General features: G+C 51.3%; 1 protein-coding gene across 2 annotated transcripts; it reads right to left on the bottom strand.

Moving 5' to 3' along the window:
* Positions 1–1,264: 1,264 nt before the first annotated feature.
* On the bottom strand, positions 1,265–21,507 carry Cd5 (CD5 molecule). 2 transcript variants are annotated; one of them, XM_087908117.1, is made up of 11 exons: positions 21,368–21,507; positions 12,477–12,515; positions 9,140–9,445; positions 8,683–8,745; positions 7,866–8,207; positions 5,862–6,149; positions 5,034–5,159; positions 4,367–4,420; positions 3,265–3,384; positions 2,620–2,711; positions 1,265–1,691 (listed from the first exon to the last, which is right to left on the bottom strand). In XM_087908117.1, the coding sequence occupies exons 1-10, from the start codon at positions 21,417–21,419 to the stop codon at positions 2,623–2,625; spliced, it is 1,479 nt and encodes a 492-aa protein (XP_087764243.1). In that variant the 5' UTR covers positions 21,420–21,507; the 3' UTR covers positions 1,265–1,691; positions 2,620–2,622. The 2 variants fall into 2 exon arrangements, with proteins under 2 accessions (XP_087764243.1, XP_087764244.1); XM_087908118.1 differs by lacking the exon at positions 12,477–12,515 and having other exon boundaries at positions 21,368–21,492.
* Between the last annotated feature and the right edge of the window lie 50 nt (positions 21,508–21,557).

Here is a 21,557-nt window from a genome sequence, read left to right as displayed (position 1 = left end):
AGGGAGCCTGTTTTTGCCTCCTCTGTGTGGGGATTTGAGATGCTCGCTGCTGAGCCTAGCTTTTTGTGTGGGAGCTAGGGATCTGAACTCTGATCCTCATGATTGCATGACAAGCATTTTGCCGACTGAATCATCTCTGAGTCCCACAAACAGTTTTCTAAAGAGTCCTTTTTATTAAACTTTTTGGTGTGTGTGTTTCCTGTAAAATAGGCTGTGGAAGCTTTGGTGCCACTAGGAGGCAAACTAAAGAGCTCTTACAAGAAAGACACCGGTGGGGGGTAATGGTCGCCTTGGATCCCTCTTTCTAGTTACAGCCTCATAGCTCCCTTTGATGGCCCCCCCTTCCTCCCACTCTGTGTGAGCAGGTAAGTGGCAGACCCCGTTTCTGGGTTCCTAGCAGATATGTGACTGTCCTGTTAGAACAGAGGCCTACGGCTGGAGAGATGACGCTGACTACTAGTGTATACCGCTCTTACAAGTGAGCAGAGTGCAGTTCCCAGTACTCGCATCAGGTGACCGTCCAGTTTCAGGGGATCCGACCCTGTACATTTCCACACAAAGACATGCCTATACAAACTTAGCTAAAATGAGAAAAAACAAACGGAAGCCTGGGTGGGCAGGGGGTGTTGTAGGAAGGGCAAATTACTTAGCAGACTGTTCTTGAATGAAGGTGCCCCTAGCTCCCTGGTCCCCCTCCCAGTGTCTTCTAGTGACCCCTCTTTGCTTTCCCAGAGTTGTCTGCTGTGGATGGATCACTGATACGTGTGTGCCTGAAGGCTTCATGACTGAGACAACCTATCCATGGGTTAGACCTGGGGGCTACTAGGTAGATGCCTTCCCTTGCCTGTAGTCAGGAAACCTCTAGAGAATGTCTTAGTTGAAGGGAATTACGTAAGCCCTAGGAACATACCCAACCATGTTCTCCAACTCCTCAGTTTGAAGGTTAGCTGAAAATATCCGAGCTGGGATTTCTAACTGTTGTGAGGAATAAGAAGTCTAGTGACTGAGGATTGGCTGGGTGCTCCTTTATGCTGGGCTCTGGTGGGGGCAGGGTACCAGTGCCTTGCTAGCCAGCAAGTCTTGCACTCTGGAGGGGAAGATGTGTTTGGATGAGGGCTGGAGAAGGTGGAAGGAGGGAAAACAAGCGTCTCTTTGGCTCAGGTGTGCAGCCTGAGACTATGGTGGCTACACAGGACTCAATAAGTCTCTCATGAGAAGGATCTGGAGGGTAGGGCCCTGCACACAACAGACTGCAGTACTCAAGTTCTTGGGAAATAGAAAAAAAAACATTATTTACAAAGAATATATTAAAAATACACTTGAGAAGTAAACTCCCACACAGGTTTGTGCTGCCTTGTCATTCTTTCATGGCCTCCGAGGCCAAGGAGAAAGCTGACCCCACTGGTCACTGCTCCCCAGAGGGTGGGAACCCCCTGGATACTGGAGTCTTTGCTTGGAAGGATTGGTTGATTCGAGGCTCTGTTGAGTGTTGGCTCTTGGCAGCCAGGCTGTCATGGCTCTAGGGGGAAATAGGAAGTGGCCTGCCGCTGCAGGGCCCAGGAGCTTTTCCCAAGGACCTTGGCCTCTGTCCAAGTGCTGGCTGAGGTGGAAATAGGGGTGGTGCTCCAAGTGGCAAACTCTTCCTCAGGACAGAAGGGACCTACTTGGCCTTTTGTTGCTGGTTCTGAGATCTGTGAGGTGAAAGGACACAAGTCAGAGCATAAACGTGGCCAACATGGGCTCCGTGGAGGGGAACCAGTGACGCAGGGGTGTATCCTTGCCTCGGGCTCAGTTTGGGAAAGCTGCTGTCCTGTGCCTGGAAGTTATCACTGCTAGAGGCACGGCGGGTCTGAAGGGTGTCACTGTCACGAGCCCTTAGGGTCTTTGTGTGTGTGTTATGGGAGTACACGTGTGCACTTGCCTGTGGGGCTCAGAGGGCCACATCGGGTGTTGCTCTGGAGGCACCTTCTACTTTCTTTTGGAGACAGGGTCTGCCATTGGCCTGAAAGTTTGCCACATAGGCTAAGATAGCCAGCCAGCAAACTTAACAGGGCTGCCTGTCTCCACCTCCCATCACACCATGGCTAGGATGGCAAAGTGCCTACCATGACAGCCACTTGTTTTTGTTGTTATTGTTGTTTTTAAATATGGATTTTGGATGTGGAACTCAGGTCTTCCTGCTTGTAAGTCTCTGCTATACTGGCAGCTCTCACCCCAGCTCTCTCAGGTATCTTTCTCGGTGCCTTTTCATGATGGAACTTTCCAGGATGGCTTTAGGATTGATTCTTCTGCAGTTTGCCCGGATGGCTCCACTGTCTAAATTGTGGGGTGGGATGGTATGGGGTGGGTGTGGGGTTGCTTGCTTGTTTGTTTTTTGAGACAGGGACTTGCTGTGGATCTCTGGTTGGCCCAGAACTAGCTATGTAGACTAGGTTCACCTCAGACTTGTGACTCTGCCTCTGAAGTGTTGGGGTGACAGACCTAGCTTAATCTTCCCCTTTATATGAAACAAGAGGCTAGGAGGCGCTATTGTGGACAGTGGAGAGGCTCGGTCCCCAGGGCTGGATGCAGGTCCTATGCAGGTCCTGGGTGCCAAGCACCATGCAGGGGCAGACTCACCTTTTACAGTCTCTGAGCCACTTGCAGGTCATAGTCGCTATCAGAGGAGTTGTCAGGCTGGGTGGAAGAGCGGTGTAGGGCCCCTTCCAGAGCTAGAGAGAACAGACTGATTAAAGAAGTCCGGAGGCTACAGGAGCTGAGTGGGTTGCAAGATCACAGAGGCTCTCTGAATCGGTGACAGCCCTGTATCAGTTTTGATCAGACTGGCCAAGTGTTCGCTAATGATGCTAAACTCCAGACCCCCTGGGACTTAATTGTGAGTGCCTGTGAGAAGCCAAGTATTGGAGGCTCCTGTGGACCACTTAATGGCTCTGTCCTGGCTCAGAGAGATCCTAGGGGCTCATTTATCATCCAGTTCCTCAAGGCCTGCAGGCAAACAGGCCCATTAGGTCACAGCAAGGCTGGGGTTAATGGCATCTATCCAACTGCATTCTTCTCTCTAGATGAATGTTTCAAGGTCTCCAAGGGACAGCAGAGACCTGTGAAGGCTGTCTTCCTGCCGCCACCCTGCTGGAACCAGCTGTCAAGCAGGCAGTTTCATCCTCTACCCCCTGGAGCCTCCCTTTCCCTCTTTGGACAAGCACAAAACTTCAAGGTTAGCGCTTAGCCTGCTCCCTCCTCCCCCAGCAGCCCCCTGTGGCTCACCTGGGTAAGCTGACAGGTGGGAGTTCCTGGGAGGCTGACTGTATTCATTGTCCACACGAGAGACTGTTGGGTTCTCAACCTGGGACCTTACAGTTGCGGTGTGGCTGCGGTGGAAAGACACTAAACAGACACGGGAGGCCATGGCATTGTTAGAACCGAGGTGCTGTCCTTCCCGAGCAGGATCCCATAGCTTAGCTTCCTGGCTCCATGAGGTCATGGGAGAAGGGTAGTACTTTCCAACCCTTTCTTTCTCTCTGGGGAGATTCATGCCAGCAGGGGCAGCCTCAGACTGTCAGAGCAGTCTGATTGGTCAAGAGAGCCTCCAGTTGCTCAGTGGATCATGAAGCTTTTACCTAGCAGGCGGCTGGAACATGGATGCCAGGGAGATAGGGAGACGTACGTGCTCCTGTGCATCAGGAGCTGCAGGCCTTTATAGTACTTAAAACCAAACAAAACAGAGAATCTTTTAGAGAGATTTGGGCCTGGACATGGAAAGGGGAGAGGAATAGAGGGCATGTTCTGTCTGTTAGTGTAGCCCCGAATACGGCTGGAAGGAGAGAATGAAGGTTAGGGGAGGACTTGGGCTAGCAGAATCAGTATCTTCTAAAACTGGCCCTCTGAAGTTGTTCTCTGCTTAGAACTGGCTTGACCAGTCCTTTGTCCTGCCTTCCCACTTTGAAGAGGAGCCACACAAAAGGTTCTTGTAAGTTCTGAACTAAAGAACAGTGCACGGGCTTGCTTAACCCTGCTTGACCATGGAATAAATAATCCCCATGAGCATCTGTCAGTCATCAGGTTGGGGAAGGCTGCCCAGAGGGTGAAGGCCGTGGGGGCCCCCGACTCTGCTTAAGTCAACCACAAGTCAAGAGAGCAGAAATACCATGGTGTCTGAGGCTCAAGAGGCAAAATGCACAGAACCGCCTGCCCCTAGAAGAAGCCTCAGCCTTCTGTGGTGTGGGTACGTCTGTTGGCCACAGTCACACCTTGTGAAATGTGGTGCAGAGCTGAGTTCTCTAGCCACTGCTGTTCAGTGTGCTCAGCAGATTGACTTCTGTGGCCTAAGTCCTAGGGCTGAGGGAGACCCGCCTCTGGGAACACTTACCGTTCTGGTTCACTCCCGTGGGGCCAATCCACTGACGCTGTTTCTTCTGACGGACTGGGCAACAGACAGGAAGCTCATGAGGGCCAGGTGATGATTAAGGAGGGGGTGGGGGAAGGGAAGGCACAGATGACCTAAAGGTAAGACTGATGGGTATCACTGCTATGGGCCTTCTGCCTCATTTCCTAACTGCCTAGGGAGGGAGACTGGAGCCACTGGGTGCAGGCAGAAATGATCACAGGGTTTGTTTAGAACCAGAATTGCTAACCCAGTGGGTTAGCGCAAGGGACCCAAGACTGCATGCATGCCTCTGTTCTCACTCATCCTCCTTTGCCTCTGGACAGTTTCTCTAAGGTCTGCAAGGCCAGGGAGGCAAGCCCCCTCATTCATAAGGTATGCAGCTGTTCACTTAGTAAATGGGGAAACTGAGGCTCAGATAGAGGCAGCAGCACAATCAGTGCCACTGGTAGCTATGGAGTTGGACTTGGGTCACATCTTGTGACATCAGAGGCTGTACTGATATGTGACCATGGCCTTTATCAACTGCAGTAGGATTTTGCCTAGTCCAGATAAGGACCAATCAGAGAGTACAATTTGTCCTGACTTTCTGATACTTGGGCAGCAGGGAGAACTGGGTGGTAAAGGAGAAAGGCTGGAGTTTGGCACTTACATTTTTTCACCAGCTTCTTGTAGATCAGAGGCCCACACATGACCAGCAGCACCACCAGGAGGACAAGGGTCAGGATGATGCTTGCCACAGTGCCTGCGGCCAGGCCTGCTGGGTTTGGGTCTTGGCCTGGACAAGGGAAGTCTTAAATCAGTCCCAGCCCTGGGGAACAACTTAGAGGGCAGCAGCTGCCTGGATTTCCCTGGTACCTTGGCACCTCCTACCAACCCACCGGTGTGTTCAGAGGGGAGCTGTCTCTCCGGCCATCTCTAGGAGTCTTTAGTACCCATACATTTGTCTACCATTTATTGCCTTCAGTGACCATCAAGCTACTGTTTGCCACTCTTGTTATTGACTGATAACTTTCCATCTTTCCTGTTATGACCAAACATATGACTTATGCAGTCATCTGTCTACTCATTTGTCTGTCTGTCCATCCATCTATCCACTGACCCATCCATCCATTTATACATCCACCCCCCCCCCATTCATGTTACCCATCCATGTACCTGTCTCTCTTTTACCCATTATTCAATTGCCACTTGTGTAGTAAATATGTCCCATCCATCCCCTGGTTTTCTAGCTTGCACCCTGGCGAACAGGAGCTAGAAGGGAAGAAAGAGTTCTGGCTTCTGCTAGGGGCCTGACAGTGATCTGCTTGGGCCTCGCCTGTTCCACTTATCGTTGCTCCCAGAACCCCATTTACTGTTCCCTTTCCAGGACCTTTTATCTGCCTTTCAGATCTGTCCTCTAGAGATGTGCTCCCTGACCAGGTCCTGGAGGAGAAGCCTCTAACTGTTCTCCACCCGCCAAGGGCTGCAGTCAACTCACATGTGACGAACACCCTCTTGCAGGTGTTCCTTTTCTGAAGCTGGTAACACCGAGACAGCTTCTCCTGGGTACAGATGAGCCCAGGGGTGGTCCTGTCAGCATCCAGCGCACGGAAGGAGAGGAGGTTGCCGCACTGCTGCTCTTGACACAGCTCCTCCCACCGCACCCGACCCCTGGCCATAGAACTGTCACACAGAGCAGCCCACTGTGATCCCTGGCGCACTTCAGCGATGCCCTCACACACGCTGCTGCCTCCCACCAGGCGGCTCTGAACCTTGGGCTGGAAACCTGCAGAGGGGAAGTGATGATGAGGTGCAGGCTGACCTGGGGGCCCTGGCAGTGATGAGCACTCCAGGGAAGATGCTGTCCTTTTTAAGAGCCCTCCTAGTATCCTCCTCAGCCATTCCCCTGAGCAAGCTCTGGTCCCCAGGAGCTCTGGGCAAGTGGTGGCAGCCTCCTCAAGACAGCAGTGGCAAAGAAGCTGACAGGGTGGCCAGGCCTTCTTACTCTCTTGCTGTTCCTTAGGAAGAGGGAGAGCTTTTTAGAAGGAGGAAAGTGAGACCTGGGAACGAGGAGGCGCTAGTACACTCCACGGGTGGGACAGAACCCAAAAGTTTTACTGCCTGGGGCCCTGAATCCTGTTGATTAGGTTTTTGGCAATGAGGCCAAGTACCTAGTGTATTCATGCCTGCTAACCGGGGTGATGCTTGGGAATCTGTGGCAGAAACAACTGTGCTTGGTTTAAAGTCAATAGTGAGCTCAACAGCTTAGGCTAGTTTCCATGGCAACATCCACCTTCAAAGCCCTAGTGAATCTTGTATTTAGAAGAAACTTCAAAGCAAGACCCTGGGCACAGCTTTTGCAGGTTGTAGCCTGCATGAGAGCTCAAGAGCTCATAGCTGAGGGGTGGGCGGGACTGGAGTCTGCCATGGGCCTCTCATTCTGGTCAGAGAACCTTGGGGGCTGCTTCTGCTTCTTAGACCAATTTGTATCAGCTGTCCAGAGGAGTAGGCTGTCCTGCGTATTCCTTATAGTTCAGAGCCACGCATCCTATATTTGGGCAAGAATCCTGAGGATCTGCTGAACTGGCTCTTGCTGGATGCGTGAGGAGTGCTAAGATTCTCTCCAGGTGGCATGGATGGTGCCCGTCTAGGACCTCACCTTGAGTGGTTCAGGCTTAGAAAATAGGCTCTGGATTGACCCTGCTGGAGGGCAGATCTCAGCTAGTGCTCTGTGATACTGGGAGGAAGCCTTGGAAAAAGAGAGTAACAGTAGTTCCCACCTCCCAAGGTGGGGATGAAAACTGAAGGATGCCAACACCAAGCAGTCTGTTAGGGACAGAACACAGAATGCAGCAGGCACTTCTGGTGACATGGACCCACCCCTTCCCTGGCGTGGGGGTTATTCTGCCTTGCTGTGAACTGTGGTTTCTTCTGGTCTGTCCCCAATCCTGATTTGACCCCATCGAAGTCCCACAGGTCAGCGTTCCCTCTCTCCCCACTTCAACTACACCAGCACTGCCCCATCTCTTATCGCTCAGGACCCAGGAAGAGCATCCTCTGTAGCTGCTGCCTCTGTAGCTGCCTCCTCTGTAGCTGCGCTCTGAGCCGGACATTAGGGACCTCCCATACCTTACCATTCCTCCAGCCTCCTTTCTAGAGATTTGAAAGCTCCCAATTGGTAAAGGCCACCTCTCCAGTTGCCCCCCAGGCCTTTCCTAAGCCTCACTCCCAAAACCTTGTTTCCTCTTCCTGCTAGGATCCCAGCTGACTCCACTTCTCCGAATGGTAGCTCCTTTGGGCTGGCAGGGGTTGTTTTGTAGATGCTTGAGACTCCCCTCATCTAACTTGTCCTATCTTTTAGAGGAGGCCATGGGCTCAGGCTTCAACTTCTCTTTCATCCCTCTCAGGCCTCTCATAAAATCTGAACATCTACCAGGGGACCCCACATCCCCACTCTAAGGCAACAGATGGCCCAATAGCTTGTGCTGAGTTTCCAGCTCACCGGAACAGATGACCGAGAGTGCCCGGCTGCCCTCCTGGGGCGTCGTTTTCTGGAAGCACTGCTCCAGCGAGGCACAGCTCGCATTCTGCGCCTCCCATCGAACTGGCAAGGGCTTGGGGCCCTTCGGCTCTCCAGGAGCTGGCGTTCCTGCTGCCTCTGGCCCCGACAGATGTGTCAAGAAAGATCCACACTGCAGAGCATTACAGATAAGGTTCCCCAGGCCCAGCGGCCTGTCCTTGGCCTCATAGAGGATGGTGCCACCTCTGCTGCCATTGTAGAATTCCACCACACCCGCGCACCTCAGGCCCTTGTATCCCGGCACCAGCTGCAGTCTGGGAGGAGCTGGAAGGGGAAAAGCATGGCAGAGTTTGAATGATTTTTCAGAATGCCTTGCTGCTGAGCACCAACACACAGATACTTGGGAGGTGAGGGTCCCAAACATTGCATAGGACACCCCTGAATCTTTCCCACTGGGATTTAGATGTAACTGGGCCTCTTGGTTGTTGTTTGTTTTGGTGACTCAGTGAATTTAATTAGGGCCATTTATAGGGACATGGGTACCTTACCAGTGGCCACAGCACTGAAGAAAATGCCCCCCCCCCCATTAACTGCTTATGCTTCTTAAGGGAGGAGTGAGGTCTCATGGATACCTCCTCCCTCCATCAAGGAGTGTTGACAACCTAATCTTGTTCAGCTAACCACAGCTCCTGTGAGTTCAAGGGTGCAATGGCTATGTCATACCGGGTCCTTGGGTCTTTATTGTCTCTTTCAGTCCCTTCCCTGTCCTGCCTTCCATGAGGCCCAAGAACCTTCTTACCTGTGGGCTCCGGCATGGTGGTGGGTGGAGCAGTTGTGGGTGGAGGTGTCATCCTTAGGGGCTCTGCAATGAAACACACAGACAAGGGTGGGAAGTGGGGAGTGGAGAGAATAAGGTGGGGGGACCTGGAGTGCTGGCAATGTGACAACACAGGGCTTGTGACCTTAGTACCACTTGTTGGTAAGCTGACTTGCCCCCGCTCCCTGGTTCTGCCTTTCAACTCCCTGAGAGTTGGCAGTCCCACATATCCCAGACAGAAAAATGGAGACCCAAAGGACAAGGCTGGCATTTGTCAGATCCTGCTTTTCAGTCTTGCCAGCCAGTTGCAGCACCTTCTGACTTACCTCTTACCCAGTCCTCTCTCCTGTCTATAGCCAGGGCACTGTACCCTGGGAAGCCCTCTTCATCCCATTACCCTCCCAGGCCTCAGCCCAGGGTGCCACACAGCATCACACACCTTGGCAGATCAGGGTCAGTGGAAGGCACCTGGCTGGTGAGTTTTTGCTGCAGTTGGAGAAAGACCCCAGGGGTCCGTGGCAGAGGATCTGGTGCTGGGATCTGTTCAATAAAGAGAAGTGGCCGAGGACCAAGGGGTCGCCACATCCCAGCTGCTGGCACACTCCAGAGACTTGATGGGGATTTCTCCAGAGGTCCTGCTTCCAGCTCCAACTGAAACTGCACACAGTCCTCCACAGGCCTTCCATGTGAACCTCCAGTTTACCCTGACACTTGGAGTTGAGGCCACTTAGTGTCACCTGGAGACCTGGAGGGCGGGTCAAAGAAGTAGTAGGTTTGTCAGGTGGTGGAGGAAGAGCTCTCCTCAGGGGCTCAGCTCTTGCTTCCCCTTCTGAGTTTCCCCCTTTTAGAGCACCACAGAGGCTTCCAGAAACTCAGGCAGGGTGCTATGTTGGCCCTATGTTGTGGCTCAGATTGCTGAGCTGAAGGGAACCCTGGGGCTGTGGACAAGATGTTCTCGGCACTTTCTGTCCAACAAAATCCAACCAATCTTGGAAATTCAGTTTCAGTAGGCCTGAAGTGTGGCCTGATGTGGTTTTGTGTGTGTGTGTGTGTGTGTATGTGTACATGTGTGTCAGGGATCAGAAATGTTGTTCCTCAGGAGCTAGTTGTCCATCTTGTTTTGTGAGACATGGCATCTCACTAGGAGCTGGACTTAACAATTTAACCAGGTCTGCTGGCCAGCAAGCCCTGGGAGTTTTCCATCTCTTCCTGCCTAGCAAGGATTACAGTGTCCTGGTTTTTTCTTCCCTTCTAATGTGGGCTCTGGGAATTGAACTCAGGTCCTTATGTGCAGGCACTTTACTAGACTGAGCCATCTTCCCAGCTCTTTCTCCCAGCATCTTCTGTTTTAACATTTAAAATTAATTGTATTAGCTGGGTGTGCTGGTGCATGTCTGTAATTCCAGCACTTGGCTGGTGGAGGCAGGAGAAATAGGAATTCAAGGTCATTCTCAACTACATGGTGAGTCTGAGGACAGCCCAGGGTGCAGGAGATTCTGTCTCATGAAACAAAACATCAAACATCGATTTTATGGAGGCACAGTTTTCATGCAGTGGAGCACACTCATTTTAAGGGTTCTGTTCTGTGAGAACTGACAAGCATATGCAAGCACACAGCCACCCTGTGACCCAGATGCAGCGTCTGTCCATCATCTGGACACTGCCTGCTTGCTCCCCAACAGCTGGTTCATTTCCCTGGCTCCGGCCTCAGGCAAGGACTGCCCTGATTTCTGCCGTGAAAGATTAATCTTCAGGGTCACATAATTGAAGTGAACCATAGAGCATCATTTGCTAGGGTCTCTTGTCCTCTACATATATTTGAGGCTTACGTGTGTTCTGGTGTGGATCAGTAATTTACGTCTTTGGGTTGTGTGAATAATAATATTTCATTGTGTGAATCTTCCCCCATTTCTTTCCTATGTATCTTATGGATTGTTCTGTTGGCTGTGAATCAAACTGCTGATGAATTGACATGTGCAGGTCAGCATGTGGGGTTGTGTTTCCATTTCCCTTGAGTTAATACCTTACAGTGAAATTCTTAGGTTATAGGCAGGCTTTTGACTTTGTTACTTTATAAAGCTCCATGATGGGAGAGAACAGATGACATCTAAAGGTGACCCTCGGCACCCGTGGAAAGTGCTCCGAGGACCGTTCGGTGTTAGAATCCACAGATGCTTGTGTTCCTCGTGTAAAATGTCTAGGGCCAGGCAAGGTGGCACACGTCTGTCGTCCCAGCACCCAGGAGGTGAAAGACAGAGGATCAGGGTTCAAAGTCATTCTTGGTAAGTTTGAGGCCAATCTGGGTCACATAGCTTTCAAACAAACAATCAAACACACAAATAAACACGCAAACAAGCTGCCTCCCCAAAAGGGGTGATGGGACTGGAGGTGTAGCTTAGTGGTGGAGTGTGTGTTTGGTTTGGACTTTGTGTGTGTGTGTGTGTGTGTGAGAGAGAGAGAGAGAGAGAGAGAGAGAGAGAGAGTCTCTGTGTAGCCCTGGCTGTCCTGAAACTGACTATGTAGACCAGGCTAGCCTTGAACTCAAGAGATCCATCTGCCTCTGCCCCCCACCCCCAAATTCTAGGATTAAAGGTGTGCACCACCACTGCCAGGCTCTACTTTTTCTTATGCTTGTAAACATCTAAACATATCTTCCCAGAATCTCTTTGTACACAGAGAGAGACATGGGCAGATACAGGGACAGAGAGAGACAGAGGACACAGTATCTGTGGCTTCAACCAAGTAAAGATCAAAAATGAAAAAAGACTGGGCAGTGGTGGCACATTCTTTTAATCCCAGTACTTGGGAGGCAGAGGCAGGCGGATCTCCGTGAGTTTGAGACTAGCTTGGTCTATAAGAGCTAGTTCCAGGACAGCTAGGACTGTTAAATTGAGAAACCCTATCTCAAAAAAAAAAAAAAAAAAAGACAGTCTGGGGAGACGGTTCAATGTGTACAATGCTTACCTTGCATGCAAGATGACCAGTGGTCTCCAGAATGAAAAAAAAAAATCTAGACATGGTGGCATGCCCTTGTAATCACAGCAGTGTGGAGGCAGAGGCAGGCATACCCGAGACTCACTGGCCATCTTAGCCTGCTAAGCTCTAGGCCACTAGGGAACCAACCCTGTCTCAAATATGGACAGTGTGAGGAAAAGCACCCCCTGCTCCCGACACACACACACACACACACACACACACACGCACACGCACACGCACATGCAGTCAAACCTGTCTGTCCTGGATTCATTCATGCCTTTCTTGTCAGTGTTCCCTGAACACAGTTTTGCACGAGGTTAGGATTCTAAATAATCTAGGGATGACAGGTGTGTAGAGGATGTGTAGGTGAGAGGCAGACACACTGCCCTTTGGTTTGTTGTTATGCACTGGGGCTGGAACTCACAGCCTTGAGCATGGTAAGCCCATACTCAACCCGAGTAGTAGTGCAACCTAACACAGCTTTTCCCACAGCCTATCTGAAGTGTCCATGACCACGGAGGACCAGAGAGGAAACAAGACTTTGCGAGGCACATTTGTGGGTGGGTATGCTTCCTGCCCACAGACTAGGGTGGGGGGCACGCTAGCTAGCATTCACGTGGTGCTTTATGGCCACAAAGGGTGCCACCCGAACATGTACTAGTATGCTGATGTCTCTGTGTTCGCAAGAGATGGGGTTCATAGTGATGGAGGAGGCAGGTTTTGAATAGGCAGATCTTCCTGTAGCCCGTGAAGCTGCTGCCTGGCTCTCTCCCCATCCCACTTCTCACGGTCTTCCTTACCTGAGTCATCCAGTCGGGACTGACCATGGCAAAAAGCAACTGTGGAAAGGAGAGAAGGAGGTCAAAACATGAACCCCTCCCTTTCCCTCTGCTCCAAGGGCCTGCAGTGGCCCTGACTGGCTGTGCCTTCACCCCGCTGCCGAGGAGAGTCTACGGCAGGGATTGTCATGCTGTAGCTTAGAACCCGAAGTGGTTATGGAATCCATTTTGTGGGCTGCAGCCATTGATTTTCTCTTTTAAACATTTATTTTCTCAATGGATACACAAGTAGAATTGATTCACGTACCACATGCATGACCTCCACCCCCATCAAGAAACACGCCAGCTCCATCGCCCCCAGGGACTTCTCACTCTGTCCCTTTATAATGATGTAAGCATTCCTTTCTTAAAAAGGAAATGGAGCAGAATACAGGACAGCACAACACGCCGGCATTGGGAGGGTGTGAACTGCTTTGGGGACAGCAACGCTGCGGACATGGCTCGGTCAGGAAAGAGTTTGTCTTGCAAGCACGAGGGTTTGTTCAACCCCAGAGCCCATGTGTAAACACCAGACATTGGGCATGCCCTTGTGATCCTAATCTTAATTCTGGGGAGCTGGAGACAGGCAGATCCAGTTGGGCCTCAGGGAGATGTGGGCAAGAAGCCTAGCTACAGGGCAAGAGAGAAAGCAGGAACCCTTTGCTCTTTCTCACCTCTGACCTCTCTCTCAGTCCTCTTTCTTTCTGGTTCTGGCTCCCCCATGGGGACTGGGAAAGCCACCATTAGAGGACCACTCACTTGGCAAAATCACGAGGGTTGAGGTGCTTAAAGTGTTGGCTATGGGAAAAGGAGACACTTAGGTCTGCCCTTTGCTCCTGTGTGACGCAGGGCTGATTTTCAGTCCTAGAGGTGCTCTGGGTTTGAGGGTCTGCTCTGTTGTTTCTGCCTGTGCACATGGGAAGCAGGGTCTCCTATCTTAACCCTTAAAACCTCAGTTCCCCCATCCACAGTGTGGAGATTATGCTGAGAGATGGAGCTGTACCCCTCTATGTGAAGAGCTTAGCCTAGCGCCTCCCAAGCCCATCTCAGTGCTCATAAATGGGGTTACTGCTGTTTGGGTGGGGCAGGTGTGGCCCCAGACCTCTGGAGAGCTTTCCCCGTGGGAAGATTCAGAGGGTTTGCCTCGGAAGCGTGGAGGGCAGGCCACAGGGCTCTTAATCTGCTGCACTCATTCTGAATATCAGACACTTGGCTAGAGATAGTCAGGGTCTAGGTTGTAGTGGCCTCTGGCTAGCTCTCAGCTACTCAGCAGCCACTCCCATTCAGAGACTACCAAGCTTGAGCTCCTGACCCTGAGCAGCCAGACTTAGAAACCCCTGGGCAGGACTGGGTTTGAGGACCCCAGGCTCCACGGCTAGACACCACACAGACAGCATTGGTCCTGCTCAGAAAATTTCCTTTAGGAAAGTCTGAAGAGCGGACACCAGCCGCTGTCCTAAGAAGGAAAGCAAGGTAAAAGGGGTGGTTAAGCAAGCCTGGTGACTTGAGTACGAAGTTGGGTGAGCTGACGCTCATCTGCAATCCCAGCACAACCACGGCAAGAACAGCAGACACAGAATTGCTCAGCAACTTAGGGTCCAGCTCGCCTGGAGTTCACAGTGCAGCAGCAGAAATGAGAGATGTCGCCTCAATAAGGTCAAAGGAGAACTGATGCCCAAAAGTTGTCTTCTGACCTTTGTGGCACGCGCGCACGTGCACGCACACACACACACACACACACACACACACACACACACACACACACACCGATAATAAGGAAAGCAATTTGTTAAGAGAAGGTAGCTATGCATTCCAGGGCATGGCTCATTCTGTTTGGTCCTCACATGAACCATGTTTCCCCTTCTCTCTCCATCACCCTCACTATTACCATGACCACTGTCGTCATGTAACTACCATTAGCATCACCATCAGTGCTGTCACCATTACTCCCATGGCCACCTCCGTCTCTGCCAGCATCACTATTATCACTACTGCCATTATCCTCACTGTTCCCGTCTGCACCATCATCACCATCACTATCGCCGTTGTTATCACATTATCTCTATCACTGCTGCCACCACCGTCACTTGACCACTCCTACCATTACTACTACCCTCATCTCTGCCACCATCACCGTCATCATCACTTCGGTCATCAGCATTTTTAGTTTTCAGTCTTCTGGGAATTTTTCGCTTGAATCTCTCGATTCTGTCCACTATGCCATTTGATAGGTATGATTAGGTTTGGTTCCTGTTTGGTAGAGGAAACTAAGAGAGGTGAATATTTTGCCCATACAGCTAGTGGCCAAGAGGCTGGGCTCTTCCCCTAGGCCAAACTGTCTGCTGTGCTCTGTTACATCAATTCCTGCGTGTTTCAAGCAGTCAAGATAAGCAAAATGTACCACGGCTAGACATAGCACTGAATCTGCTGTGTGATGTTGGCAGCTCTCTGGGCTCTGCTCACTGGTCTATAACGTGATAAAGTTCAGTTCCATAATCCTTCACTTTTCTCTTGGCCTAACGGTACATAGTCTCCAGCCTGTGTTTCTAACGAGTCTTAAAGGTGTCTGGCAGAGCAAGACTCGCGGCATGCTGCTTCTTTGCCTGTCCAAAGACACTCAGGCTTTTTTTTTCTTTTGTCCACAATCCATTTCCATTCATCTGCCACTCTCACAGGAACCCACGAACACGTTCCTAGGCCTGAGCCCCGCAAGCTGTGCTCAGCATCTCCCTGACCTCTTCTGGAGCCACACTTTACCCCTGCCCAGTTCCCTCTGAAACTCCTGTAGCCAACCCCAACCCAGGACTCTGCTCAGAGACCCTAGAGACTGCATGGAAGCATTACCCCATCTCACCCTCTGCCACCCGCACCTCTCCTCCAAGCTGCTGGAACAACACCTAAGGATTCCACGGCTTTTTCTTCCCTGGCCAACATCCTGCAAGCTCCCACAGTGTAGGGCTTGAACTGAGCAAGTCCAGACAAAGACCTTGGCAAAAGAAGTCACTGTTCCTAGCCCAGTCTCTTGTCTCCATTGATTAAATCCAATAATTTTGAGCCTGCCAAAGCTGACAGGGCTCAGAAAGGGTCAGAGGAATCCCCGAGAGCTGCTCTGAGGTGTCTCCCCCCTTCCTTCTGCCCTGAGCAAGCCTGTGATGCTCGCTGTGGTTTTTTGTGCTGCATCCACAGGCTGCATCTCCCCAATAGTGAGTTTTATTAGCTCCGGGCAATGCTTAACGGTTTTCTTTTCTTCTTTCTTTTTTCTGGGGTGGGAGGGGGAAGGGTGCAACTTTTAAGACTTTGCTTTTAAAATAAATCTGATGAAGCTTCAGATGGTTTTGAAATCAGGCCATGGGCTGTGACGCCATCACCAGGGCCTCGGCCAACAGTCTCTACTTTTGTCTTTTCATTTGCTGGAACCGAGGGTTCTGCCTTCTCCCTGTGTCTCCCGAGCCCTGGGTGAGGCACATGATGCTGTCTCCAGTGAGACACACACATTCCCGCCCTGAATGGGATGCATCCGGATTATAAATAGCCTCCCAGGACTTCAAGTTGTCGTCTTGTAAAGATCTGTTTGCCAGGAATTTTAAGTATTTTCTGGATTTTGGAATGGCTAACACATGTTCATGGCCCTGTGAAATGGATCTCTTACTGGTGGCCAGGCTGTCACAGTTCGCAGGGCTACCCTGTAAAGTACTCTGCAGGACAGAACCTCTCGGCAGCTGGCGGCAAAACTAAACTCGGTCCTCTGCCTCTGACCCGTCCAGAGGTCCTGCCTGACGTTTGCAACCTGGAGATACTGGTTTAGCATCTGGTAGGCACCAGGGGTCAGAGGGAGGGGCTGAAATCTTGGCAATAACAATAGTGGTAGGCCCCTTGCCAGCGATCTTCTCTCATGAAGACCCATTTCTTGCCTAAACCTAAAGCCTCAAATGAAGATGCTACTATCTTGCTCCATAGAAATCAGGGGATCACTGTGTATGGGGTAAAGAGGCCACTTGATTTCGAAGTTACATGAAAGTGATGGGGGATGGTCCTCACTATTCTCTTCTCTCTCTCTCTCTCTCTCTCTCTCTCTCTCTCTCTCTCCCTCTCCCTGTCTTTGCCCCCCCCCCCCCAGTTTCTTTTTCTTTCTTCTGAGACAGGGTTTTTTTTTCTCTCTGTGTAGCCCCTGGCTGTCCTGGAACTTGATTTGTAGAGTAGATTGGCCTTGAACTCAGAGATCTGCTTGTCTCTGCCTCCTGAGTGCTGGGATTAAAAGTGTGCTCCGCTATACCCAGCTAAAACTCACTTTTCTGGAATACCAAGCCAAAACAAACATTTATCAGTGGGGTTGTCCCTCACTTGAGACTGTCAAAGTTTTCTGGAAATAGAGGTCAGAGAGAGAGCCAGGATTTGGGGTCTCGGGTAGAGTACCCAATGAAACCTTTGGTTATAGCTGATGCCTTTTGCTATGACCAGTGTGCACACACCACCCCTATCCCTGCCCTTCCGGGAGCAGCTTGGGAGATGGACATGTACAAAGGGCAGTGGGTTTAGATTGAGGCAATAATCTCACCATTTTGCTTGCCCCTGACAACCTCCCCCTTCTTTTTGTGTGTGTGAGAGAGAGAGGTGGTTTATGTAGCCCAGGTTAGCCTAGGCCTCATTATGTCTCAGAGGATGGCTTTGAAACTCCTTGATCCTCTTGCCTTCCTCGCTCCAGTGCTGAGACTGCAGGTGTGCTGACCTTCACATATTTCAAAGCTCAGCGCTGCAGTCTGATCTTGCCATAACAGCCCTATATAAATGGACTGGGTTTGCCTCCACATTCAATTTCCCACATTTGGGAAAACCAAAGTTCCGATAGGAAGATGACTTGGCCAGAGTCACATACTTAGCTGGAGGTAAGCAGTACTGTACCTCACACCCACCATCTGACACAGCATGTGGGGTTCCTGTGGGTCCCCTATAGCCTAGGTGTCACTGCAGAAGTGGGCATGTGTTCTGTGACCCAGCGCTGCCCCCAGACCTCTTCAAGAATATGAGAAGCTCATAGCTCATATAAAATGAGGTGTCAACATTTGGAAAGCTTCTGGATTCTGGAGCACATCTGGCTAGAGATCAGGATGAGGCCTCATAGTCTAGAGAGACAGTTCTGTTCTCCTACCTATAGGATGGAAGCTTGTCCTCCAGGAGGCTCCGTGGTCTCCTTCTCTCATTCCCTCCATTGGACCTACCGAGCCAAAGGCCCTCTGCTGGATCCCCCAGGCCCACCCAGTGCAGGCTTGCTCACTTCCCTTGCCTGTCTGTGAACATCTTCTCTTTCTGTAAGACCTCCCTTATCTATTGCCAACCCATGAATGACCTTCTAGCACCCACAGATATTCTCTCTTTGTCTCAGACCCACCGGGGTAGAGATCTTGTCTCTTTGTTCTCTATGTATCCCCAGCACACAGTAGGTACTCAACCAGTGTTTGATTCTGAGTGAATCCCGCGGAAACTACCGCTATTATCCTTTGAAGCACAGCTATGGGCTTCTGGTGCTCTGTTCTGTTTCTTGGTTTTTGAGACAAGTTACTCACTGTGTAACCCAGGCTGTCCTGGATCTTGTGATCTTTCTGTCTCGGTCTCCTGAGGTCTGGGATTACCACCATGCCCAGCTTAGCCCTGTGTTATAGATGAGGAGACCAAGGGCCAGAAAAGTTCTTGTCACTCTGGGTGACTAAAAAGAAAGAAAATTAGATCCTCCTTCCCTGCCCTGCACACCAACTGCACACATGCACCTGCAGACACATAAACACAGAGAATCGATGTTCCTCGCTGTCAGACTGAATTCTTGTCCTGGTCACTCTAGGAGATCATCTGACCTCTTGATGGAGCCATGCCGAGTGACCACGGGACTAGTACCATCCCCTGGCTTCCAGAATCAGTCAGAATTCTGATCCTTTGTGCTTAGAGCCCAAGACATCCTCGGCTGTGTATCCCGGGACAGCAGCTAGCAGCCTGCTCCTGGCTAACACATACCCAGCCCCTAAGGCTCTTCTTTCCCCATGGCCTTTACCTCTACCTAGCCGCTCTTCCCTCCTTTCTCTGCCTAGCTGGTTCTTCTTATCACTTGTGTCTCAGGGTGGCAGAGGTCATGTCATCCTCTTCAAAAGGTCCTGTGCCTGCACAGCCAGGTCTCTACGCTGAGTGAGGGGCCCTCTCTTGTGCCTAGGCTTCCAGACAGGTCTCCTCTGAGCTGGGCAGGCCACGGGCTGGGGCGTCTGCCTTGGCTCCCGCTGCTGTAAAGAACTGAGTATCTAAGAGATGCTCAAAACAGATTTGTAGATAAATGAGTGAGTGAGTGAGTGAACATGTTCATGAAGAACGGGGGAGAAGATCTGCGGTGTGGCGAGCACCTGATAAGACCCCTCCCGACTCTATCCTGCCTGGCCTTGCTTCTGGATGACTCTGATGTCTATTGTGCGCTATCTCCACTACGTGCAGGCTAGACCTGCCGAGAGTCAATTCGTTTAACCGTACGGTACTGCTACTGCTTCTGACTACAGTGGAGGAGGCTTACCAAACCAGCCCATGGTCACCCAGCCAAAAGCGACAGAGTGGAACTCAAATTGGGTTTTGGAGTCACTGTACGGTCAGTCGGGCTGTGCAGTGCCTGAGCCATGTCTCCAAGCCACTTCAATGATTGGGGCTCAGAAAAATTGTAAGGGGGCAGCGTGGGACTGATACTCCAATGTAGCCAGGCTGTACCCGTCTTCGTTTCTCAGGCCTTGTGCCTTGACCTCTGTGTGCCTGCTGATGGAGGCCTCTCCAATAGCCATGCTCTGACGTGTGGGAATGGCTTCGGGGAACTATTTCTCCTGTGGAGGCAGTGGAGCTGTGTGAGGGCAGCGTGTCGGGCCAGGCTCTCCATGCTGCCTACCATCTACTCCACCTTGGGCTTGTCACTCCTGGGTCTCAGTGTTCCCTCAGTAGAAAATGGGGTGCTGGGCCCACATCCTGTATGATTTAGAAGCTTACAGAAAAAAAAATGGCTTCAAAAGGATTTCGTGAAAGTCAGGCCTGGTAGTACAGGCCCTTAATTCTAGCTCCTGGGGAAACTGAGGCAGGGGAATTGTAAGTTCAAGGCACTGCTGGGATGTGGAGTGAGTTCAAGGCCAGCTGGTCATTGTATGGAGAACCTACCTCAAAAAACTGAGGGCCAACAAGATGGCTAAGTGGATAAAGGCGCTCTCTGGCAAGACTGATGAGCCAAGTTCCGTCTTTGGGACCACATGGCAGAAGGAGAGAACTGATGCTTGCAAGGTATCCTTTGACCCAGTGGCACAAGTGCACGCACGGGCACACACACACACACACACACATGCACGCACGCACACTCACATGCACACACACAAATAAATGTCTAAAAACATTTTTTAAAGTAAAAACTGGCAGGATGTTGCTCAGTGTTAGCTTGCTTAGCATGTAAGGCCCTGGGTCCAACCTAAAACCATAAAAATAAAAATAAAATTGTGAGCTGTGAGTCTTCTCCGCTTGCCCCCAGCACCATGGGATTGCTTCCTACCTATAAGTTCTAATTGCACACAGGGACCATGTCTTCCCCAACCTCCAGATGCTGCTGCTACGGTTCGCTCCTGGACTCTGGGTTCTGTGAGGCTGGGGTACCTGTTAGTCTTCTCAGGAGCTCATTCCATGCCCAGTGGGGGTCCTGGGTGGGTCTTGCCTCCCTGTGTGTGGGAATGAGGCTACAGGGGAGGACTGGCTTGTGTGGGGGTAAAGGCTTGGCTTTTGGGATTCTAGGGACCAAAGAGGCCACAGCAATGTTCTGGTAGTGTCCAGGAAGTGAGTCAAGGCTTGTCAAGAAGGCGCTTTGTACCTCTTGTTGTAATATGGACAAGGGATGTTTGCATGGGCATCCAAGGCATGGTAACATGGATGAAGAAGCCATGTAGTAGCCAGGAGAGTACAATACAGTTCTCATACATGCACACATTAAAAATGTGTACATGCTCTCTCTAAAACATGTAGTATCCAAGAGAGTACACATACAGTTCTCATATATATACACATTAAAAATGTGTGCACGCTCTCTAAAACACACACACACACACATACACACACACACACACACACTACCATTCAAACTTACACATCCCCACACTCACTCATTAGCAGTTGTAGGTGAAGACTGGGTATCTGCGGCCTCAGCCCCTTCTCTGCAAAATAGAACGCCATCTCTTCCTCCCTGCCACACCTGGCATCCAGCAGCCCTCTCCCTGCCACACCTCTTTATTTATACCTCTTTATACCCCTACTCCGACATAGCCGCCTTCTGTGTATGGGAAGATCTCATGATCAAACTGAGAGCCCAGGGCTTGGGCCTCGAGGCCTAACTCCCACAGCACACCTCTGGCTAGTCGAGCCAACCTCCCCTCTCCTGATGCCACTGATGGCCACTGTCAGAGCCTTGGGTCTAGGGCAAGATTCAGGAGTTGGGGACTTCTTTAGGACGGACCCAGGGCAGCTGTTGGAGCTTGGCATCCGCTCTTCCGCATCCTTGTGAAGGAGCCGTTCCACCCGAGCATCCTCAACCCCAGCTTTCTCCCTCCCTGGAGGTGACCAAATAAAGACCAGGCATGGGCGGCACACTGCAGCGGGTGGCTGCATAGGCTGTGAACTAAATGCCCTGACTTGTAGCCCAACAATACAGAGAATCAGGCTGGGCAAGCAGAGCCTAGCTGCACCTGGGAAGTTGACCTGGGCTCTGGCCCTAAACCTCCCCGATATTGCACATGGGCCCAGAGTCTGACCTGGGAGGAACTGAGGTCTCCTCCCTGTACCCCACGGTGCTCAGGTATCCTGTCTGGCGGAACCTGGCAGAGACTCACCCAGGATTCCCAGCAGGTACGCAGCAGCCAGCAGCACTTGGTGGGAGTCCATGGATGTGGCCTTCTGCTGCCTCAGCCTCAGTGAGCTTGGTAGTCAGCCTGGAAAGGTGTCTGGCTCAGTGTCTCGCTCTCTGGGAGGGAGGGGGCATGAGCAGAGGTGGAACGGAGAAGCAGGCAGAGTGGGCCTGCG

Source organism: Myodes glareolus, chromosome 7 (genome assembly GCF_982192425.1).
Source record: "Myodes glareolus chromosome 7, mMyoGla1.1, whole genome shotgun sequence".
NCBI classification, from domain to species: domain Eukaryota; kingdom Metazoa; phylum Chordata; class Mammalia; order Rodentia; family Cricetidae; genus Myodes; species Myodes glareolus.
The sequence above is the reverse complement of the archived record's forward strand: the minus strand, read 5'-3'. Positions and strand labels throughout refer to the sequence as shown.